The sequence below is a fragment of the Cornus florida genome, unplaced genomic scaffold (assembly GCF_030987335.1).
Source record: "Cornus florida cultivar Cherokee Brave unplaced genomic scaffold, ASM3098733v1 CherokeeBrave_3.0.0_Hap2_Chr05, whole genome shotgun sequence".
NCBI lineage: Eukaryota > Viridiplantae > Streptophyta > Magnoliopsida > Cornales > Cornaceae > Cornus > Cornus florida.
This window is the reverse complement of record NW_026775575.1, coordinates 82,346,339-82,367,449: the sequence shown is the minus strand read 5'-3', so window position 1 is coordinate 82,367,449 and position 21,111 is coordinate 82,346,339. Positions and strand designations below refer to the sequence as shown.

General features: G+C 34.0%; 1 protein-coding gene across 1 annotated transcript; it reads right to left on the bottom strand.

Moving 5' to 3' along the window:
- Nucleotides 1-318: 318 nt before the first annotated feature.
- Nucleotides 319-16,425, bottom strand: LOC132307191 (SMR domain-containing protein At5g58720). Its single transcript, XM_059804881.1, has 11 exons — nt 15,423-16,425; nt 14,147-14,172; nt 10,973-11,089; nt 8,479-8,564; nt 3,145-3,377; nt 2,487-2,563; nt 2,336-2,392; nt 1,671-1,738; nt 1,470-1,576; nt 1,278-1,348; nt 319-810 (listed from the first exon to the last, which is right to left on the bottom strand). Exons 1-11 carry the CDS (start codon nt 15,976-15,978, stop codon nt 688-690), a joined length of 1,521 nt encoding a protein of 506 aa, XP_059660864.1. The 5' UTR covers nt 15,979-16,425; the 3' UTR covers nt 319-687.
- Between the last annotated feature and the right edge of the window lie 4,686 nt (nt 16,426-21,111).

The following is a 21,111-nucleotide window of genomic DNA, read 5'->3' as shown; positions in this document are numbered from 1 at the left end:
CGTGTGAAGTGTTGTACTTCCTTGCCTTCTAAAGTAAAATGTCCAGGATTCAAGTCACCGTAGACCAAATGAGAGTGTTTTTGCCGATTAAAAAAAATAAAATGAGAGTGTTTCTTGGCAATTAAAAAAAAATAAAATTCGCCAACAAATCATCATCCAGATACTGAAATCTTTACTTCTTTTTGGCTATCTTCAAGCTCAACAGCAAAAGAAGTATCTTATGATTCCACGCTGACACAACTAACTTGGCTGCAGAGATGAATTTTAGACCAAATGAAAAAAAAAAAAAAAAAAAAAACCAAATAGAAGAGAAAATCATCCCAAACTAAAGATCCGATGCAACTTCTCATATAACTGAAATGATGGATACCCAGTTCACCAACTACAAGGTACATTACAGTTTAAATAATATACATGATTTTGTACAAGGCCTGAATCAAATCTAAAATCTGTACAAAGAACAGAAAGTCTAAAACCTGGCCTTCAACACTACACCTCCCCTAAATTATCTAGAGAGCATTAGTGTACAAACTACGGTGAGAAGAAAGCCTGAGATGGTTTCCAGACCATAATTTATGGGGCCATGAACACAGATCCCAGAATTTAGATCCAGGCCATAATTTTTACCTTGCCCGAAACATGCAAATACCTTTACTATTGATAATGAGCAACCATACCAAAGCAAGATTACTCGGAATCACTCTCGGTCTCCAGAAAGCTAAACTCTCTCTGTCCATCAAGTCTGATCAGCAAGGTTCCCTTGTTTTCTTCGTTACATTCAATGCCTTCCTTTTGGACAAGATTAATCACCTACATGAAGTAACTGGCAAGTTATTGCATAATCAAAGCAAATCCAACCCTCACGGCATAGCCGAGTTGGCATAAGGCCTCTGGCACGACCTAGAGGTCTTGTATTAAACTTATGGCAGCGTCAAGCCTCCACCCTGGGCTTACTCAATACTGTAGGCTGTAGTTTTGGATTATTGCAGGTAAACTGAAAGGAATAGTCCCACCCCCGAAGGGGTGGGGACACCCTCTGCTTAATAAAAAATAATACATATACATACATACATATATATATATATATATAAAGACAGAAAAGAGAGAATCAAAACCAAAAAACAGAAACATAAAATTTAATACATATACAACACAAGATGAATTCACTCCTTTCAACTTTGGGACCCTATTTCACATGCTCCTATATACAAAAATTCATAAACACCAACTTTGGAAGTATGAGACAAACACAACGCAAAGAAGTGGGCAGGTCATACCGCCTGTTTCAGCTTCGACTTCCCCACACCATGGCTCCCACATCCTGTGATAACCCTAAAAGATTGAACCGCTACAGCCAAGAAGGGAAAAATATGTTACATAATTACAAGCCAGCAGAACTAAGCTTATTTAATGCAAGATCAAGAACAAAGATTTGAGTAATTTATATTAAGGATGCACCGGATGCTTACAGCAAGCATATGCCCCGAATAGCAGGTGAACTTTTAGGAGCCTCATCGCTTGTTTCACATGTTGTCCATGGAGATCAATTGTTATCACATTTTGTATGCTCTTGTTTCTGCAACATCCCAATGACAGCTAAGTTCATCGAATACTACAGAGAGGTGAAGAAAGTAAAACAATTTTCCCCCCTATAATGTGCAATGACCTACCTGGCTCTAAAAATCTCCTGGCTTGCCTTCTCATCTGCCTCTCGAGCCATTTTATTGCATGACCTTCCCTAAAGCAACGTAGAGAAAGAGAGAGTCAAATATGATGAACTTTCCCCAGTCAAATGCAGTAAACCTTTAGTTGATCTCAACTAACTTTTCTTTGTGGCCATGACAGATCAACAACTCATGTTGAAATTCAACATATATGACTCATGCTAGAACATCAATGCTTAAGACCTCTAAGCATTTAAGTTTCCCAACAAATCCAAGTAAGAGATAATGGAGCACATAGGCATAAGATGATACTAAAAGTCAATAATGGGAATGTCTCATTTTCATCCACTAATACGTCAATCGTGAACCTGCTCACATATATAAAAGTAAACCAATTGGAAAAATTAAATGAATGTACACCTATATAGGCTGCAAGAGTAATGTACTCTTGTTAATCATTTGCATTATGCTCTCTTGGCTAGACAATGTAAGGAAAAATATCTAGCAACTTCAGTCAATCACTCGTATATGAGGTGGCTGATGTACCATGTGTGCGAGTCACAGATCCCTTTAATATAACTACAAACAAATATATAAATATATAACAGACCGATCCAACAACTAAAGATATTCAAAATGTGATCGTAGACACAACACACACACACACACACCTGGTCAGAAAGGTAAGCTGCATATTCCCGTTCCCCATTTAAATATGCTGATGTAGCCTGCAGAACATTGTACCATTTTATTGATTAGTTAAAAGATGTATTTTTCTCTAAATCATAAACAAAAAATGCATAAACAAACCTTTCATTTTACCTTCTGATAGTAGGATTTCATGGAATCCCAGTGCTGCATTGCAGATTTTCTGAACATCTGATAGTCATCACCTTTAGCTACAATTCCAGGATAAGTTGAATGTAAAGATGTAGATCCAATAATTTGTTAAGCCTTGTAAAGTTAAGACAGACAGAGAGATAGAGAGAGATGTGGCTAATCATAACAAACATTTTTCACAAAAAAAAGGTGCGTGTAATAGTGGATTGCATATTTAGATGCTCACCAGGAAAAAATGATTTTAACATGTATAGCATATACGCATTATATCCTCTTAAATAGAGGAGAAGTTCATCTCAAGACCTGAGCAAACAAAAATTTCAGTCTAGTTGTTGCTATCCTTTTTGTTTTTGTTGCTGAGCTTGTGCATGTGGCACTGATTCGGTTGATTTACATTCTCAAGTCCACTGCAAGGAATAATTAGAGGAATGGGCCAAAAAAATATTTTTCCTTTTTGTTTTATACAATTTTTTGTGCAACTATACACTCTCAATAACTTCCTAACACAATTTACCACTGTGCTGAAGATGACACTTTAAAGAAACAAAACAACATAAAAAGTATAATTTTTCAGAAATATGGTAAAATAAACCCAGAATATGCAACTGCCACTTAAGATTACACAATAACTGTTAAATACCATGGATGAGTTCCTGTGATTCTGCAGCACCAGAAGTGTGAAACTCAAACCTTTGTCCCAGTGACTCCATTTTCTTTACTACATTCTTCCAGTTCATACTGTTCGGTTCATGTTCAGTACTGTTTGATATGTTAAACAAAGAATCTAACACCTTTTGTGGAAGTTCTGACTCGGAACTTCTGGGGCTAGGTGGAGAATGAACTTCAGAACCAATTAGAACCTCATAATAATTCCTGAAACAACAAAACAATAATGACCTCTTTTTTTTCCTATTCTTTTTTTTCAAAAACCATAAAAGGCAAGTTCCTAAAAAATGGTTCCATATTGTAAAATCATTAATACAGAAGAATGAAAATTAATCTCGGTCAGTAGAAAATGAGAATTCCTAGACTTTCTATAGTGCCATGCGGCACGATAACAAATAAATACATATGCCAATTTAAGCATTTAAACTTATTTTATAATTGTAACATTATACAATGTACATCACATGAATCTTGTTAAAGCTTTTAAATTTATAGAACCTCAAACCAAGAATCACCCAAGTTTTAATCTATAATAAAAGGTTATCAAACAGGCTGGATCAGATGCACATTGACATTATGGAATTATACTTTATATTCTCAAATCAGCTTAACAAAACCTTTAAACAACTATTTGAAGTCAATTACATGAATCTTGTATGTCATTCCACTCTGTCTAAAGTCATAACCTCAACTAAGTCGCAAGCTCTCATATTTTTTCCCAATTATCTCAACCCATGTTATTTTATTTTTCCCATTTCCCCAATATTTCCTTAATTTGACCACATCCCTTTTCTTCACCAGTGCAGCTGATAATGTTGTTGTATATAACCAAATAATCATAATTGGTGCTACGTTAACCATCTCACACATTTTCCTTTCTAATTTTATCATTCTTGTCTAACCACACATTCATATCAACATTCCCATTTGTGCTACGCACATTTTATAACTTAGCTGCTCAACACCTTGTCTTGTAAATTATACCTAATCTAATAGCTAATTATATTTTATAAATGTACATTTCAAGTTTAAAGGTATACCTTTGATCATACAATATGTTGCACTTGGGAGTGGCAAAATTCAACAGTACATGAAGTTGGTGGATTTGAGTTGACCTTAATCGTGTTCATGTCATAATCGTGCCAACACGCTTAACCTGTTTGATTAATTGTGTTGTGTTTGTATTTTGGAGCTCAATCCAATTAGACCCATTTAACTAATCGTGTCAGTTCAACACGATTAACCCCTAAGGTGCTTTTACCCATTAATTATGGACATTCTTATTATTTCGATATAAACTCAATATATCCTGTATTAGGTCCTTTTTTTTTTTGTAATTATATTGTTTCAATTATCCTCATTTCATGAATTTAATCATCCATTATCTCATTTTTTCATTATATTTGCATTTTATATTAAAGTTAATAAACGGGTTACATGACCCATTAAATTTAAACTGGTTAAACAAATTACTAAACGGGTAGTGTCGTATTCTCAGGACCCATTTATTAAGCGAATTACACATGTTGTGTTGTATTACCTGTTTAATAAATGGGTCGTGATGTTGTCAAGACACGGTTATTAAACGGGTCATGTTCGAGTTGAACCATGTAACCCGCCAACACGAATTGTCACCCTAGTTGCACTCTTCCATATAGCCCAATCCACTTCACTTATATGATTAACATTAATGGGTATGTTGGTACACTTGAACTGTTACCCAAGGCTTTGCTATGTCAGTGTACAAGTAGTAATTCTGACATTTTGTGCGTGTTTGGGTTGGAGGGGAAGATAATAGGTCTTATGAATATTATTATCACTTAACTATATAATATGTTGAACTCTTCCATTTAAACCAACCTGCTTCAATTGTATAATTAACATTGATGGCTGCGTTGGACCATTACCCAAAACTCCGATAAATAAGAGTACAAGTAGTGATTTTGACCTAGAGAGGAGTGAATAGGTCTCATGAATATTATTTTGCACTTAACTATACAATATGGTGCACTCTTCCATTTAACCCAACCTACTTCAATTGTATGATTAACATTGATGGGTGCATTGGACGTTACCTAGGACTCTGGTACGTTAGAGTACAAGCGTAATTTTAACTTAGATGAAAATGTCTCATCAATATCATTTTTCACTTACTATATTTTTCAAATTGTTGTTGACCCTTTCTGAAATTCAGTTTGTTATGATGATTAATATTAAATTATAGTTTTATATCAATTAATTTTTAATTCTATCATTCATGCATTAACAGAAAATAAAAACATAAAGTAAAGCAGAGACGCAAGAATGTCTAAGTGGAAAGGCCATCAGAAAACACCATAGGACCTAATCCAAACAAAGGTTGTTAAAATCGGGATTCTATGTAGAATCGTTTTGGGCTCCGTAGAATCGGAATCGTAGAACCGGATCGAGAATCGTAAGATTCTACCAACTAGTAAAAAAACAATTCAAACTCACTATTTAAACAATAATATGTGTAAAATATAGCAAGAATAAGGCCAAAACACAAATATATATATATATATATATATATGTATGTATGTATGTATGTATATATATATATATGTATGTATCTATGTATGTATGTATGTATGTATGTATGTATAAAAGTATCATTCCAAAGTCCATATATAATATAAAAGAGAACAAAAAAGGTAGAGCTCTCACAACACAAAGTAGAAAGTTAAAATTTAAAAACAGAACATAATGTCATAAACTAATAAACTTTGGAAAAATTCTAAAAATAGAAGAATACAAGTTAGAACAGCTTGCACAATCTCAATTCTCAAAAGCTCAGAGTAGAATGTTCAAATTTAAAAACAGAACATAATGTCATAAACTGATAAACTTTGGAATTTTTTTTATATACAAGTATAGAAGTTATAACAGTAAAAAAAAAAATTGCACAATCTCAATTCTCAAAAGCTCAGAACAGAAGCAGAACAGAAACGTATGGAACAGACGCAGAACCACAAAAATAAATTGCACAGAAGTCAGAACAGAAGCAGAAGCAGAACCAAAAAAAAAAAAAAAAATTGTACAGAAGTCAGGATAGAAGCAGAGCCAAAAATCAAAATTTAAAACTCAAAAACCAATAACAGAAAATCAATTAATCAAATACCTATGCATGATGCATATCAAAACTGTTAAGAAATCAATTAATCAAACAACCAAAAAAGTAAAATAAATAAATAAATAAATAAAAAGTGAACAGTAGAATCGTACAATTCTACCCCGATTCTACCCAAACGAACGATTTTCATGCGATTCAACTAGTTTTTGGGGTATAGGATCGTAGAATCATCTACGACCTAGAATCGCGATTTTAAGAACCTTGATCATCAAAATCGACTGTTCAAAAAGAGACTAGAACCAGGTTAACAGTTCCCACACCAAAGAACCCCTACTTATCTCTACACACAGATCGATCCACCAAACTCTCCTTGAGTCTCCAGACACACACGATCCGATTGTCAACAGACTTTACTCTTCACAAATCCACTTATCAAAAGATAGATTGCCCTTTTTTGGGTGTGACAATTCATTACTTGATATGTATCAGATTATTGAATTCCTCCTTCACGAACACTCAATCACATATGGTGTAATCTATGGAAACCCTAGATTTAGTAATTTGGGAATTCTCCTCTCACAATAATTTCTCTCTATACATGATTAGACTTCGATATCATACCCAGACTGACTATAACCCTATATTTATAGCTAATATAGGAGACCGGAACATTTTAGTAAGTAGAATCCTTGTGAAATTGTGTACAGAAGTCGGGTTCGATTGATCATCCCCTTGATCAAAGTCTATTAGATACCCCTCGTGATCAATGCTTTGACCGATGGATACTGGTTTTGAAGATAGTTTTCAGTTTTAAACTCAATTGATGGCTACTGACAACTGCCAATCGATCTTGACGCACACTGATGTTTAGACTAAAACATAGTTTTGAAAAATGTGTTAAAGACCTTAACTTTGAAAAGCCATTTTCAGAACAAATTTATAGTAGATTTATAAACCTCACCTAGATCAAACTAGGCCAATTTAGGTCTTTCTAGGGTCAATTTACCTATCCAAGAGATGTGAATGAGGATTCAAATTTCACATCATATTCTTTGCATTCGTGTGTCTCCTTGTCTTCAGCGGATGTACATGTACCCCCAACAACTCAAGACATTTTAACACATTACAACAGAAGTTTTAAGTAGGAGTTTACCGACACATGACTCATACATCTAACAAATATCAATTCGATTTCTCCCTCGTTGCATAATTGAGTCAAATTATTACAACAGAAGTTTTAAGTAGGAGTTTACCGACACATGACTCATACACCTAACAAATATCAATTCGATTTCTCCCTCGTTGCATAATTGAGTCAAATTACGAAAATGTTCATTTTTTAAAAAAAAATTTACCCTCAGTCTTCACTACTCCCGTTTGTGTTTCTAGTTTTACTAAAATTACATTTATATATTCAGTTTGAGTCTTATCTTAAACCCTCTTCATTCAGAAGCTTCTCTCTAAACTTTCAATTTACCACTTATCCTTTTGTAATGTTCTAATCATCTTAAATAATTCTTTATATTCTAAGTTACAAAATTTCCATTCCTTTATTTTATGATTTTTTTTTTATTATTATTCCAACAAATTCAAAAGTATGCTATACAAAGCCTTTGCTTTGAGGCTTTGATGAACCAAGATCAAAGTTTTTCAAAGTTAAGAAGACAGAGAGAGAAATGATACAAAAAAACATTTCAAGCCTCTTGATTATAGGGGGAAAATGCACAAGAGAGTAGAGAGGGAGGAGAACATGAGGATATTTGAAAGAGGGAGCAAAGGGAAGACAAGTACAAAGCTCTTTGGCACTCTTTATTAACTCAATATTCTCCATTGCCGTCATCCCTACCTTAAGCCTTTGTATAGATTTATTTTCCAACCATATTTGTACTAGGAGTTCCATACTCCTCCACCCGTGTTAAGTAAAAATAATATATATATATATATATAAGTTAAGAAAAAGGACTGTGTGTGTTTGTAATACTTGAAGAATTCCATCATAATATCTGCAATACTTAAATATTTTCAATGAGCCATTTTTGAATAAGACAAAGTCGTTTCAGAACATGTTCAAATCCCAACTCTCCTTTTTAAAGTTCCATGCCTAATGGTTTTATGCCATGCCCACAGCAGTACAAAGGCATCCACTTAAAAAAAAAATTCAGCCAGGAAAAAAAATATGTAAAGGAAAGAGCAGCAACATCAACAATTTAGAGTTACCTGCCACGGTAGCCCATGGGCCACATATTATCTAGAAGTTCGCTCTCAGAAGAATGAGAAGTTGTGTCGGATGCCCTATCAGTTAGCTGCCAGAAAATTTTCATAATCACAATACATTCATTACAAGCAGATCATCAACTTAATATATATATATATATTTGAAAGGTAATCAACTTAATATTTTTGCAAGCCTTGTAACATTAGTCATGAACCAACCAGGGATTTAACATACAATGAATGCATTTTCCATTTCAACTTAGCACAAGGGACTAAATTCTACAGGGATTGCTTTCCGGGATACAATGCTAAGAATCAAAGCAAGTAAATTTTAATCAAAAACTGCCTCGTTACGCCAAGATTCACAAATCAGCTTAAGAGGTCAGCATTTTAAACCTATCAATGCAGCCAAGCAAAATCAAATCAAGACACTATAATTATATTGAAAATTTCCAAACAAATGAGAATATCATAAGATATTTCAAATGAAAACTGAAAATCTCAACAAGGAAACTCATAAATTCATCAACAGCATATCAGCAGATTAAAGAGAGCATCTGTAGATGTCAAAGAAGGGACAAAAATTGGACTTCCACATCACTAAAGTCAATGACTCAATGCATTTACTCCTTAAATCTTTGACAGTATCATACAACAGGAAAAATAAAGGGCTCGAAGAAGTGAACTATTTCTTAAGAACTGATTATATTCCCCTCCCAGCTTATAAAGCTTCGCCAAGGATCATATGCACCATCAATATAGATAAAAAGGGTTAGCCCAGTGCACGAGGCTCTTGCTAGTGTGGGGCCTGGGGAGGATCAGATGTACGCAGCCTTAACTCTACATGTGGAGAGGTTGTTTCCTTGTTTTGAACCAGTGACCTCCAGGTCACAATGGAGCAACCTTACCGATGCGCCAAGACCCATCCTCCACCATAGATATAAATCACCCAAAAACCTCAGCTTAGTAAGCGATATAACTCTAATCATGACAGGTATAGTTTAAGACAAGGAAGATAAAAAAATCAAAGAAAATCAAGGATAAAAGTTTAAGTAGATAGCAACGGAGATACTGATATAAATGTTGATGTCGGTACAAAAAATGACAAATCAAAGAAAATAACTATGATAGAATACTGCAAAATGTATGCCATCTACATACAACTTACACTTAATGTAAGTCGCAAAGCCACACCAATCTTGTGATGTCTTAGGGCTGAAAAACTGTCCATGATCAGCATGTTGTATATATCACCAATAAAATATCATTATTATAAAGTTTCTACAAGCTTGAAACAACACAAGATCACAAAGCCTCTTCGGGCTCGAAAAACAAGATCCCAGTCTTCTACATAAATGAGAACCATTGTGCCTTTCATTTACTTGTTTACAATCCCTTGCAAACTATTAAAGGATTTAAATATTAAAGTTGCACCCTCTCTAGCAGCTTAAGCTTTTAGAGTAGACGGTTGTTAACATGGTATTAGAGTGAGCAAAGTCCTATGTTTTTTTTTTTTTGATAAGTGCAAAGTCCTGTGTTCAAACCTCATCGTCACCCTAATATTTAAAATTGAAACACGTGTTGGACCAAAAAAAGGCCACACGTGAGGGGGCGTGTTGAAAGATTTAAATATTAAAGTTACACCCTCTCTAACAGCTTAAGCTTTTATGCTATGTTTGGTTGAAGGGAATGATTGATGGGGGATAAAAGAAGTTTTTTGTGTTTGGTTGAAAGGAAGGGAAAAGAGGGAGGAAGCGAGAAGGGATGCTTCATCCCTCCTTCCTTTGTAATTTTCTATCCGCCTAAAATTGGGAAGGAAGAGGAGAGAGAAAATAGGACAATAACCAACAATTTTTTAATTTCCATTTTTAACCTTGTTGTTCCATAATTTGGAATGGATATAAAAAATTTACTATTTTATACAATTAGGTTATATTAGTAAAAACAATATAAATATCTCTTTCCCTTCCTTCCAACCAAACAAAAAAAAGATGTCACCACATCCATCCTTTCTACTATCCATTCCATCCAATCATACAAAAAATGTGGGAGACACCTTCCCTTCCCTAGGATGCCACATCCATCCCTTCCCCTCTCCCTTCCATCCATTTTTCCATCCCTCCAACAAAAAGGAAGCATTAGAGTAGATGGTTGTTAACACAAACTAAATTTTTAATAGGTATAATATTCAGTTCTATATATAACCATCATCAGCACATCAATTTCATTTGGATTTATTTTACTAGGTTAAAAAAAATAAAAAATAAAAAATAAAAAAAGAAGGCAATACATTATCATTACACCTTTTTACTTGTTCAACTTTTATTCATGTAATTATAAGTATTACAACTATTACCACTCTGATCCATTGAAGCTGACAATATATATATATACAGAAAATAAAAATCAGAATATCAAAGTTATTCTTGAACTAAAATAAATGCAGACAACAAAAAGTCCCATCACAAGATCAATTTACAAAAATAATGTAACTTACATTGTCACTGAATTCAAGAGGGGATCGACAATCTTCTTTACTGTTTGCACTGCAGTCAGAGGATTGACCATTATGGGACTGCTCATAGGCAGATAATTCAAGCAATGCATTCAAAGCCTGGAAAAACAAATATATTAAGACAAAAATTCTTTTAATAGGTCAATACTTAAATGGTGATCATCTATTTCAGTTAACTTCAAAATATAAATTAAGGTAAAAACTTACAATATCTAAACCGGCCCTCTCACAGTGCCATTGATTCACCATACTATTGCACCACAACCCATAACTTAGGGGTCTGGCAACATGTTACATAACTCTTTTTTTTTTATAAGTAACATGTTACGTAACTCTTACTATAATATCCAGTGAACTTTCTAAGATATAATATTGAATTTTGAATTATAACTGAAAAGATTAATTATAGAACTCTGCAACTAAAAATTATGTGAAGGCAAAGAGAAGTTCAGAAGACAAGAACTACAAAATCACATTAAACTATTAAAGATAACTTTAGCAATTACAAAACATTAATCATAAAAAAATTCCAGCTAGAATTCAAGTAGAAATTCTAGCTCAATGGACAATGGATGTTGGAGAGATGCATAATCAAGACTTAGAAGATAACAAAGTTTCTTTGTTGTATCCTACCAAAATTCTACTCACTGCAACAGTATATCCAGCACACCTATCAAAAAGATCAGAATATCATAAAGTCAACGAAGACATTTCCTCAAGAAAGCCAGAAATAGAACTACTCTGTTGCACACTTAATCTCATAAATAATAACTGTCACTGGTTACCTGAGCTATGTAAGAAAGGAACTGACAAGTGAGACAAGTAATATATTTTCTTGCTCGCCTTACAAAGAAGCATACTTCAAAGGCAAAAGGCAATTTCTGCATCTACAAGACGAAAAAAGTGACGGCTGTGGAGTAGCAGCTGGCTATGTTACATGGACTCGGTTACATGTGTCAGTACGGGTATGTATCCATGCGTCGGATGTGTCAAATTTCTAAATAGAAGGACACACAGACACTGCTAAATATTCATTTTATTTAGTTAGTTTATTGTATTTTATAGAGTAAACGAATGTTTTTGTCTAGTATAGTGTTCAATGTAGGCTTTTAACTCACTTTAAAGTAATAATACAATATAATTGAATGGTTGGATATGCTTTTTCAGTACATGTCCAGCTAAAAGTGTCGGACACATATCCCATACCCATGTCTGAGCAATATGTGTCCGACACGGGTACTTAACTACTTTTGAAGAGTCACATAGGCAGCAGCAATGATGATGTGGAGAAAGCAGCAGAAGCAGTAGTGAAATGGCTCGAGGTGGAAGCAGAAGCAGTAGTGAAAAGGCTTTGATGATGATGGCTGTAATCATAGGTGTTGGTCATGGAGTTAAGTAGATGAGGACTGCAGGTCAGCTCTATAGGTGATGCCAGCAATGATGGGGATGACAGGATTAAAAATATAGAAAACAATTTGCAAGGATGTCGGATAAAAATCTCAAGAACCCAACAAATCAAGTCTTCAAAAGGAGCTCCATAGGTTTGTATAGCTTTAATACACAACATGGACAAGGATAATTTCTGGTATGTTGACAGGTTAAACCTCACAGAAAAGGGAAAAATAAGAATGAAATTTAACTGTAGCTTGCAGTTTATAACCGCAAAGCATAATCTTTATTATGTATCACAAAGTAGGAAATCTGATAGCATCCAACTGAAACTTGAATTGGCTGAAATTTGCAATAATCTTTTTGTTTAGCAGACTCATGCAATTTCCAACAAAACCAATAGACTTTCACAACTTACGGGGCCCAAAATCAAGCCCTAAGAAGAAAAAAAAAAATTAATAATTAAAGAAGCACTTAGAACAACTTTTTTCCCCCTTCAAAACTCCACCTTCAAGTAACCTAATGTAGAAATTATCTAGACCCCAATCAAAAACCATGGAGGAACCATACCAAGAAAGACCAACACCAGGACGAGTGAGAAGTAACATTACTCGCATTAAATCATTGCCCAGAGGGATAATATAACTATGGGCTTTGCTAATCACAGTCGCTCCTAACCGTATGATGCGTGGAAGTAGTTTCCCAAGAGCTAATTACTTATCTAATCACTTTTTTGTTTGGGTCTTCTATTCAACTCAATTACCATTTTGTCCTAAAAATTACAGTAAAAAAAAGTACCAAGGAAGAAATTTATGTCCTCTCTCTAAAAACCCGACATTTTCAAATATCAGATTTGAAAGTTTGTTTGAAGCACAGACCTGATTTTCTAACCTCGCTTTATGAAACCTTAACTCCGTGATGGAAAAGGTGAAGCAAAGATTTGAATGGAACGACGATGGATTTATTTATCAACGATGAGGGATGGATTTAAAAATGGATTTAAAAAACAAGTATTGCAATCGCCGACAGGCGAAGATTTCAGTAGAGTCTCTAGCTCGGGTTCCGGACTCAACCGATCCGCACACCAAAATCGTCTGGTCCCTCAACTTCACACACTCAATATTTTAGGCTTTCAGCAAAAACTCTATAACTTGATTTGTCGTGCAATTTAATAATCATAGCTCATTGGTCTTTAATTTTTTAGGTTTTCGATTGTGTAATGTTATCTCTGTATTAGTCGGTTCTTCTCTTTGCCAAAGACTTGTACTACTGTGAAAGATATCAGAGAACTAATTTGATGTCTTTGATGAGTTCACTAGATAACGCAAAGGAAGGTGATAGTGACTTATATGATAGGGCATAATAGTAATTACAGGTGAATAGAAGATGCAAACAAAAAAGTGACTAGACAAGTAATCAGTTCTTGAAAAACGTACATCCACGCGTCATGCATACAAGAGCAACTGTGCTGCCACAGTCGCTTGCGCGGCTGTGGCTAGCATCCCTCTATAACTATTGATTCAGACAGGGAGAGATGACATGTTTGCACATTAAGTTTCCAAACAAGAGTTAAATTCTCAAAGTAGTATACCAGTACTTGGGATAATGATCTGTCATTATCCGAATTATTTGCTCAATGAAGATAGGCACTAGTAAGTCTTAACTTTTAAGCAAAAGACAAGTATATAAATACTAACCAATAATGACCTCAAAAAGGGCAAAAAGCATCAACTTCAAATTGAAGCATGGTCAAGTCAGAAATTTCACCTTTTCAACATCGTATCCACATTGACCTGCAAAGGAAAAGTTTACAGGTAATGCAATATATCATTGAAGTTCATCTAAAGCATCTGATATCTTAAATTTCAATTAGCATATACCAGGGTCTTTGTGCATGCAGGTGATAAATAAGATAAAAATAAATAAATAACTTAACAGAGGCAGGAGTACAACAATATGACAGACAATAATGGAAGTACAAGTAAAATGATACCAGTGAAACATCAGCTGTAGAGAGACGTGTGATCTTTCAAAAATAAATGTCTTCACTTTTATTTCTAATGCATATAGAATTACAACTAAAGATTCTTATAGAATAGGGGGAAAAACAATAACAAAACAGAACAAAAAAATGAAATTCCAATTTCTGACACCTCAATTTGTTCTTCCCTATATTCTTTCTTTCACTATTATATTTCACCTGTCTATTTCCTTGGTTTTTCATACTTATTCAACTAAAGATAATCATACTCTTCTACAAGCAATTCCCTACACCATTCCCTCTTTAGATCAAGCTAATATATTTGCAATGTAACATAGTCACCAATTGATAATGCATTTCAGATAATTTAGCAAATTAACAACCTCTAGTGTTCATGTTTGATAAATACCCCTAACTCAAACCTGTATAATACCTATATTTGACACAATCTTTTACCAGTGCATGTCTATTTAGAGCTCATTGCAGGGGCGGAGCTAGAGGTGGGCCAGCAGGAGCCACGGGCCCCCCAAACTTTCTTGAAATTTTCATTTATACCCCTAAATATTAATTACTTTGTAGGTATTGGCCCTAAAATTCATTAACAATTTTAATTGGCCCCCCAATTTTTTCAAAACACTTATATATTGACCCAAAATAGAGAATTTGAAAATAAAATTAGTTTGTCTCCTTGAATTTAGTAATATTACAACTTGGACTCTTTTAACTAAATTTTTAAAAGTTCAAATTTAAGAATTTTTACAATTGATGTATAAAATTTTCTAACTTTAATTACATAGTACAAACCCGGCCCCCCTACCTCAAATTTATGGCTCATTGCATAGCACAATAATTTGCATAAACCATTGCTTTCTCCTGCTACATATGATATGCAGAATTGCAAAGAAGAAAACCACCTATTTTCATAATGACTGTAGCCTTGTATATACATTCCATACGAATATTAAATCCACTCACTAATTTACTTTTAAATCACAAGATCTACCATCATATTAAATTCTTAAAGAAAAAAAAAAAAAGTATAAATATGAATGTATAACTCACACAGCACATCTCTAACCACAGCCATGCTCAGATCGCAGTCGTCTCCAAGCATCGAGCACAAAAACTGCTCCGCGTCTTCTTTGTTCACAGCTCCACTGATATACCCCTTTGATTTAGCTGAATCTCTTCTTGGGCTACGCACAACATAATCCCTCAACAAAAGGGTCGAAACAGTCCCTGTAGCTGCAACAACCTTCTTTGACTTGTTCTTCCCTCTAAAACCCTTTCCATGAACCATATTCTGACCACAGTTGCTCTCTGCAAACACCTCTGACGTGCATGAGCTGGAGGAGGAACTCCCACACAAACTCGAGCACGAGCTACTATTCTGACCGTCGGCGCTTTCCAGCAAGCCTCCGAGAATCACAGCCGCCTTATTCGGGTCCCCTTTGGCCTCCCGATACGCCGTGGTGGCTTCTTCAAGAGAAGAAGCTTCAAACGCCTCCGTCAAGCTGTTGACAACCTTACTCTCTTCGTTTTTCTCCTCATGTGGACCGCTACTGCCACCGACTTGCTTTGAAGCTCGCGACCTCCTCTTCTTCTTCGGATGTTTCATTCTCAAATTATGTTATAAATATAGAGAAATAATATGTATATGCGCGTGCCTGTGTCTATATCATATATATATATATAACTTGGATTACCTTATAAGGTAGAGCGATACGATTGATCCATGAAAAACAGGAATACTTACGAAATCAAAGCTAGCGAAGTATCCAAACATCATAGGGTTTAGATTTAGAAACCCTTGATTGATTGTGTTTGTTGAAACCCCAATTTCGGAAGCGAATACATTGACTCAATTCCCAATTAGGGTTTCAAGAAGAAAGAATTAGGTGATTTGGGGATTGGAAGGGAATGTGATGGGATGATTTGAAACCCTAATTGGAAAATCATGGAAGTTGGGAGGAACGTGTGGCTTGGCTGTATCCAAAAGGGGATCTCCGAAATAACTGCTTTTGGTGGGGCGGTACGTCGCCAAAATAAAATAACTTTTCAATGAATTTTTTCATATATTTTAAAAACATTTAGATGACTCCAATAATTTTTTCCCCAGTATATTCAATGAACATATCACTGTGTAATTTACCTATTATATAGGAGAAATACACGTGCGTTTATACCCGGTTTGAATGTTCAACTAGAGCCGGACCCAAGTCATAAAATTTGAAACCAAGCTCAACCCAACCCTAACTCTTTAACTCAAGTTTAACCCATATTAAAATTATAATTTTAAGAGTACGATGCAAAAAATTCTTCATAATATACCAAATGTGCAATTTATCCCTTATGTTATGTTTGGTGTGCAGGAATGGAATGGAATGCAAGCAAGAATGGAATGAGAATGTGAATGGAATAGAATAGTAATTCTCATTCTATTGTTTGGTTGTAAATATGAAATGTGTAGGAATAGAATGATAATAACAATTTTAGTGTTTGGTTGGACCATTTTAAAATTTAGAATGGAATAAATTTATAATTGAATTCTCCAAAATATCCCTCTTAGTAACAAATAAATTAAATTAAATTAACGATAGTAGTGGTAGTGGAAAGTGGTAGTGGTGGTGGTGGCGGTGGTGGAAGGTGGTGATGGAAGGTGGTAGAAGGCGATGGCAATGGTAGAAGGTGATGGCGGCAGCGTTGGTGGTTATGGAAGGCGGCGTTAGTGGTGAAAGGTGGCGGCGGCGGTAGTGGCGGTGAAAAGCGGTAGCGGTAGTGAAAGGCAGTGGTAGTTGCGGCAAATGGTGGTGAAAGGCGGTGGCGGTGGTGACGGTAGTAGTGGTGGTGGCGAAAGCGGTGGTGAAAGGCGGTAGCGGTGGTGGTTGCGACAAACGGTGGAGGTAGTGGTGGTGAAAGGCGGTGGCAGTGGTGGTGGCGGAAAGTGGTGGGTGATGGTGAAAGTCGGTGGTGGTGAAAGGCAGTGGTAGCCATGGTGGTGATGAAAGGCAAAGATGATTGTGCTGGAAGATAATGGTAGTTTTTGGACTTGAAATATGAAGGTGTTTTGGGAAATCAATTTTTAAAAATAAATTATTTGGGAATGGAATGGTCATTCTATATGTTTAGTTGTGGAATAGATTTTCATTCCCAGGAATGAATTTTCATTCTAATGGAATGGCCATTCCCACTTTAAGTCGCATACCAAACAAAGGAATGGCTGGAATGAGCATTTCATTTCATTCCATTCCTGCATACCAAACGTAACATTATTGTTAAAAAAAACACTCTTACTGATAAATCATAATTTTGGCAGTAAAATTACTAAATTAACCTTACTTTATCATTAACAAAAAATGAAAAAAACAAAAATACAAAACAAAAGACAAAATGTCAAAATGAACCTTAAAGTCATATTTTCCTTCTCCGCATACCATAACATAACAATACTCAATATATTTATATATATATATATATGTATACTCCGTCTCTCATTTTCCATATATCTCTTTTTAATCTCAATTCTCGTGTCTCACAATCTTTCTTGTACACTTTATTCACGCACCCACCAGCCTTATCTTTTATTCCATTTCCATAGTCGTAATTAAACCCAACTATTTATAAAAGATTGAGACAACACTGTTTAACTAGTAGTAAATGACATATTGTATTCGTGCAAAAAGTTAAAATTTGAATAAGAAATATGCAGTGTAAAAATTTGTAGATAAAAACTAAATAAATCCACACAAAGGAAAATACTAATAGAATTGATCCAAATTTCTTAATATTGCTTTGACGTAGCCTCATTGAATAGAAGAAGTAAATTTTTTATCTGTTTTTTCCTCTATATATATATATATATATATATATATATATATATATATATATATATTTATGATTTCTATTTATTTATACCGAAAATTTGTAGTTGGTTCTTAATTTTTTTTTCTTGATTTTCTTGAAAAGATTGGAATTGGATTGCTGATTTTTTTGAGCGGGTCAAGCAACGTCTTCCCGAGTTGTGCTCTCTGGCTCTTTGTTGATATTATTAAATTTCTTAGGACTTGTTGATTCCGGGTGCTCTATCTCCTGTTTTAGAAAGAGACAACACAGAGAAATTTTAGAGGGACAACACAAAGAAATTTAGAAAGAGATTATAATTTTTTATAGAAAGATAGTTCTAATAATGGAAGGAAAATATATAGAAGTTATAAAATTAGAAAAGAATATTTGCAAGAAAGATCATATTTCTATATATATATATTGGAATAAATAATATTTAAAAAACAAATATGATGAACAGATGTCAGAATCTCACTTGACAAACCAAATAAAATATAGTTTCATAAGAAAAAAAATGATATCCTCTTGGAAACAAATTGCTTAACGGCAACATAGAGAGAAAATAATATTAGAGAAAGATTTCCTCGGATAAGTCTTCAAGTACATCCAAACAAACACATTCACTTCAAATATATACAAAATTTGTAGGGCATTCTTGTTACACAAAAAATGTAATTTTGGTTTTTAGAAAAGAAAAAAAATGACATCAACAACTACTATTTTACATCAGATTTATTTAATATGGGACAATTTACCCAAAAGATGAATAATACAGGAAGTTATGTGTGTGTGTATATATATATATTTCAATAGGGGTCTTTTTTTTGTACATTTTTTATATATAATTTTTGCACTTAACTCTAATTTTAAATTAAAGTTTAGCTCATGTTTAAAAAAGTGAGGTTGAAAATCAAAGTTTGCCTTAGATTCTCCAAAATGTATAATAAATTAGGATTGTTACAAAAGGAAGTTGAAAAGAAAATATGCAATAAATTAGGTTTGGAAGTCTGAGTTGCTTCAGCCTCAAATATATAATTAAGTTTGAATTAAGATTTTTTCACTCTAATCCAATCATAATTGTCAGATTCCAATACATAATCACTTTATTTAGCATAATTTAATTTTAATTAAAATTTATTTATATATAAGCATTTTTTATGAACAACACTAAAATAAATACCCGCACCACCCATAAAATAAACACCCGGACCACCTATAAGTGGATGTGTATAAATGTATATTAGATATTATATCAAGCTGAAGATTCTTTGAAAAACTTGTGGAATTTGACTTTATATATATATATATATATATATATATGCGCGCGCGCGCTGGAGACTTCCATATACATATGGAAATTGTACTTGTTCCCAGCTTTATCTAGAAGCATTGGTGGGTTGGTGGGATTAATTGGTCATATAGAAGGACAAGTTTAATAGATGGACAAGTTGGATAACTAAGGAAGCGGACACGACTTACACATACACGACACATATACCTTTAGTTAAGTATGTATTTTTATTACCAAAGCTTCTTTTTTTAGAAGCTTTTTAACTAGGTGGCTGCCTTTGGTAAAACGGGAACAGAAAAGGAAAAGAAAACAAAAGAGAGCCAAGTAGTGGGCTCGGCTGAGAAGGAAGGAAATGAGGAACAGGGGAAGGAGGAGGAGATAAACAAGGCAAGTTAGAAAAATTAGGATAGACTAACTTTAATTTCTTGAAAGGTAGAGATTTTTGTACCGGAGACTTTTATATTAGATAATTGAGTTATTGTGCTGTTCTTGACTTAATATCATTTTTTCACTAGTTTTCTTTTAATGGAGTTGATATTTGGTATAAGGTGATACGATGCTTGGTTGTTTGGAATTATTATAATGTGATTATATATAACTGTTTATGATTATAAATTTAGTTACAATTCCGTGTAAAGTTGGAATTTAATATTGAGGTGATAATTATTTTTTAATTATACTAGGAAATAAATATAGCATGGTTGTAATGTTCAGACAAGAAAAAGGAGACGGAAGCTAGGACAACGCAGAACGACAAATAAATAATTTGAAAAGCAGCCAAGGTGAGTGTATTCATTAGAAGCTTATACTTGAATATGTATGTTGAAGAATCGAATGTGTTTATTTGACGTGGAAATGCTTATATATATTATATAAGGTCCATACTCTGTTATAAAAGGAGAGTAATATATTATATAAGGTCCATACTCTAACCTAGAAGGGAAATACTATATTATATAAAGTCCATAATCTGTCCTAGAATGAAAGTACTATATTATAATACTTATAAAGCATGAAGTTATATATTAATGAAGTTTAATTGAAATTATCAAATAATATTTGTTTATATTATGATGATGTAGTAGTGTTGCATTCACTGGGTTTTAAGCTCACTCATTCCATATCTATGTTTTTTAGGTACAAGGTTGGGTTGCCAATGCCATATCTAAGGGTCTTGGGTGTGAATGGGAAAAGAACAGCAGAAAGCCTTTTGTATATGATGTAATTATTGTAGTAGAATTTGGTAGTATAATTTGTAATTAACGATTTAGTTTTGTCGAAACTCGTATAATGGGCTTATAGTTTGTTTTTAATTATAAATTGTTAAGCAGACACTCTGATGTATGATGACGTCATGTATGTATGAGGTTAATGCATATGGTTAGATGCATTCCAATTGTTCAATTTATTAAATAGTGTAAATTGGGTTGGGGTGCGTCAATAATTGTAAAAATAACTATTCCAATCTCATAAATAAATTGAGTTGGGTTGGAATTGAGTTGTCTAAATGGTGGAGTCTAACTGAATGGTATGAACATTATTTAGTGGCATAGTTGGTAGAACACTCAACCTTTGAGACGGTATCGAACCCGTATTCAAGTCCCACCACCCCTAATT

What these genes read in the sequence shown, in the direction of transcription:
- LOC132307191 (XM_059804881.1), bottom strand. Translation starts at nt 15,978, where the DNA reads ATGAAACATCCGAAGAAGAAGAGGAGGTCGCGAGCTTCAAAGCAAGTC. An exon ending in CCCATGGGCTACCGTGGCAG is followed by an intron (nt 3,378 to 8,478) that starts GTAACTCTAAAT and finishes TTGTTGTTTCAG; the next exon opens with GAATTATTATGAGGTTCTAA. An exon ending in ATCACAGGAACTCATCCATG is followed by an intron (nt 2,564 to 3,144) that starts GTATTTAACAGT and finishes CTGGAATTGTAG; the next exon opens with CTAAAGGTGATGACTATCAG.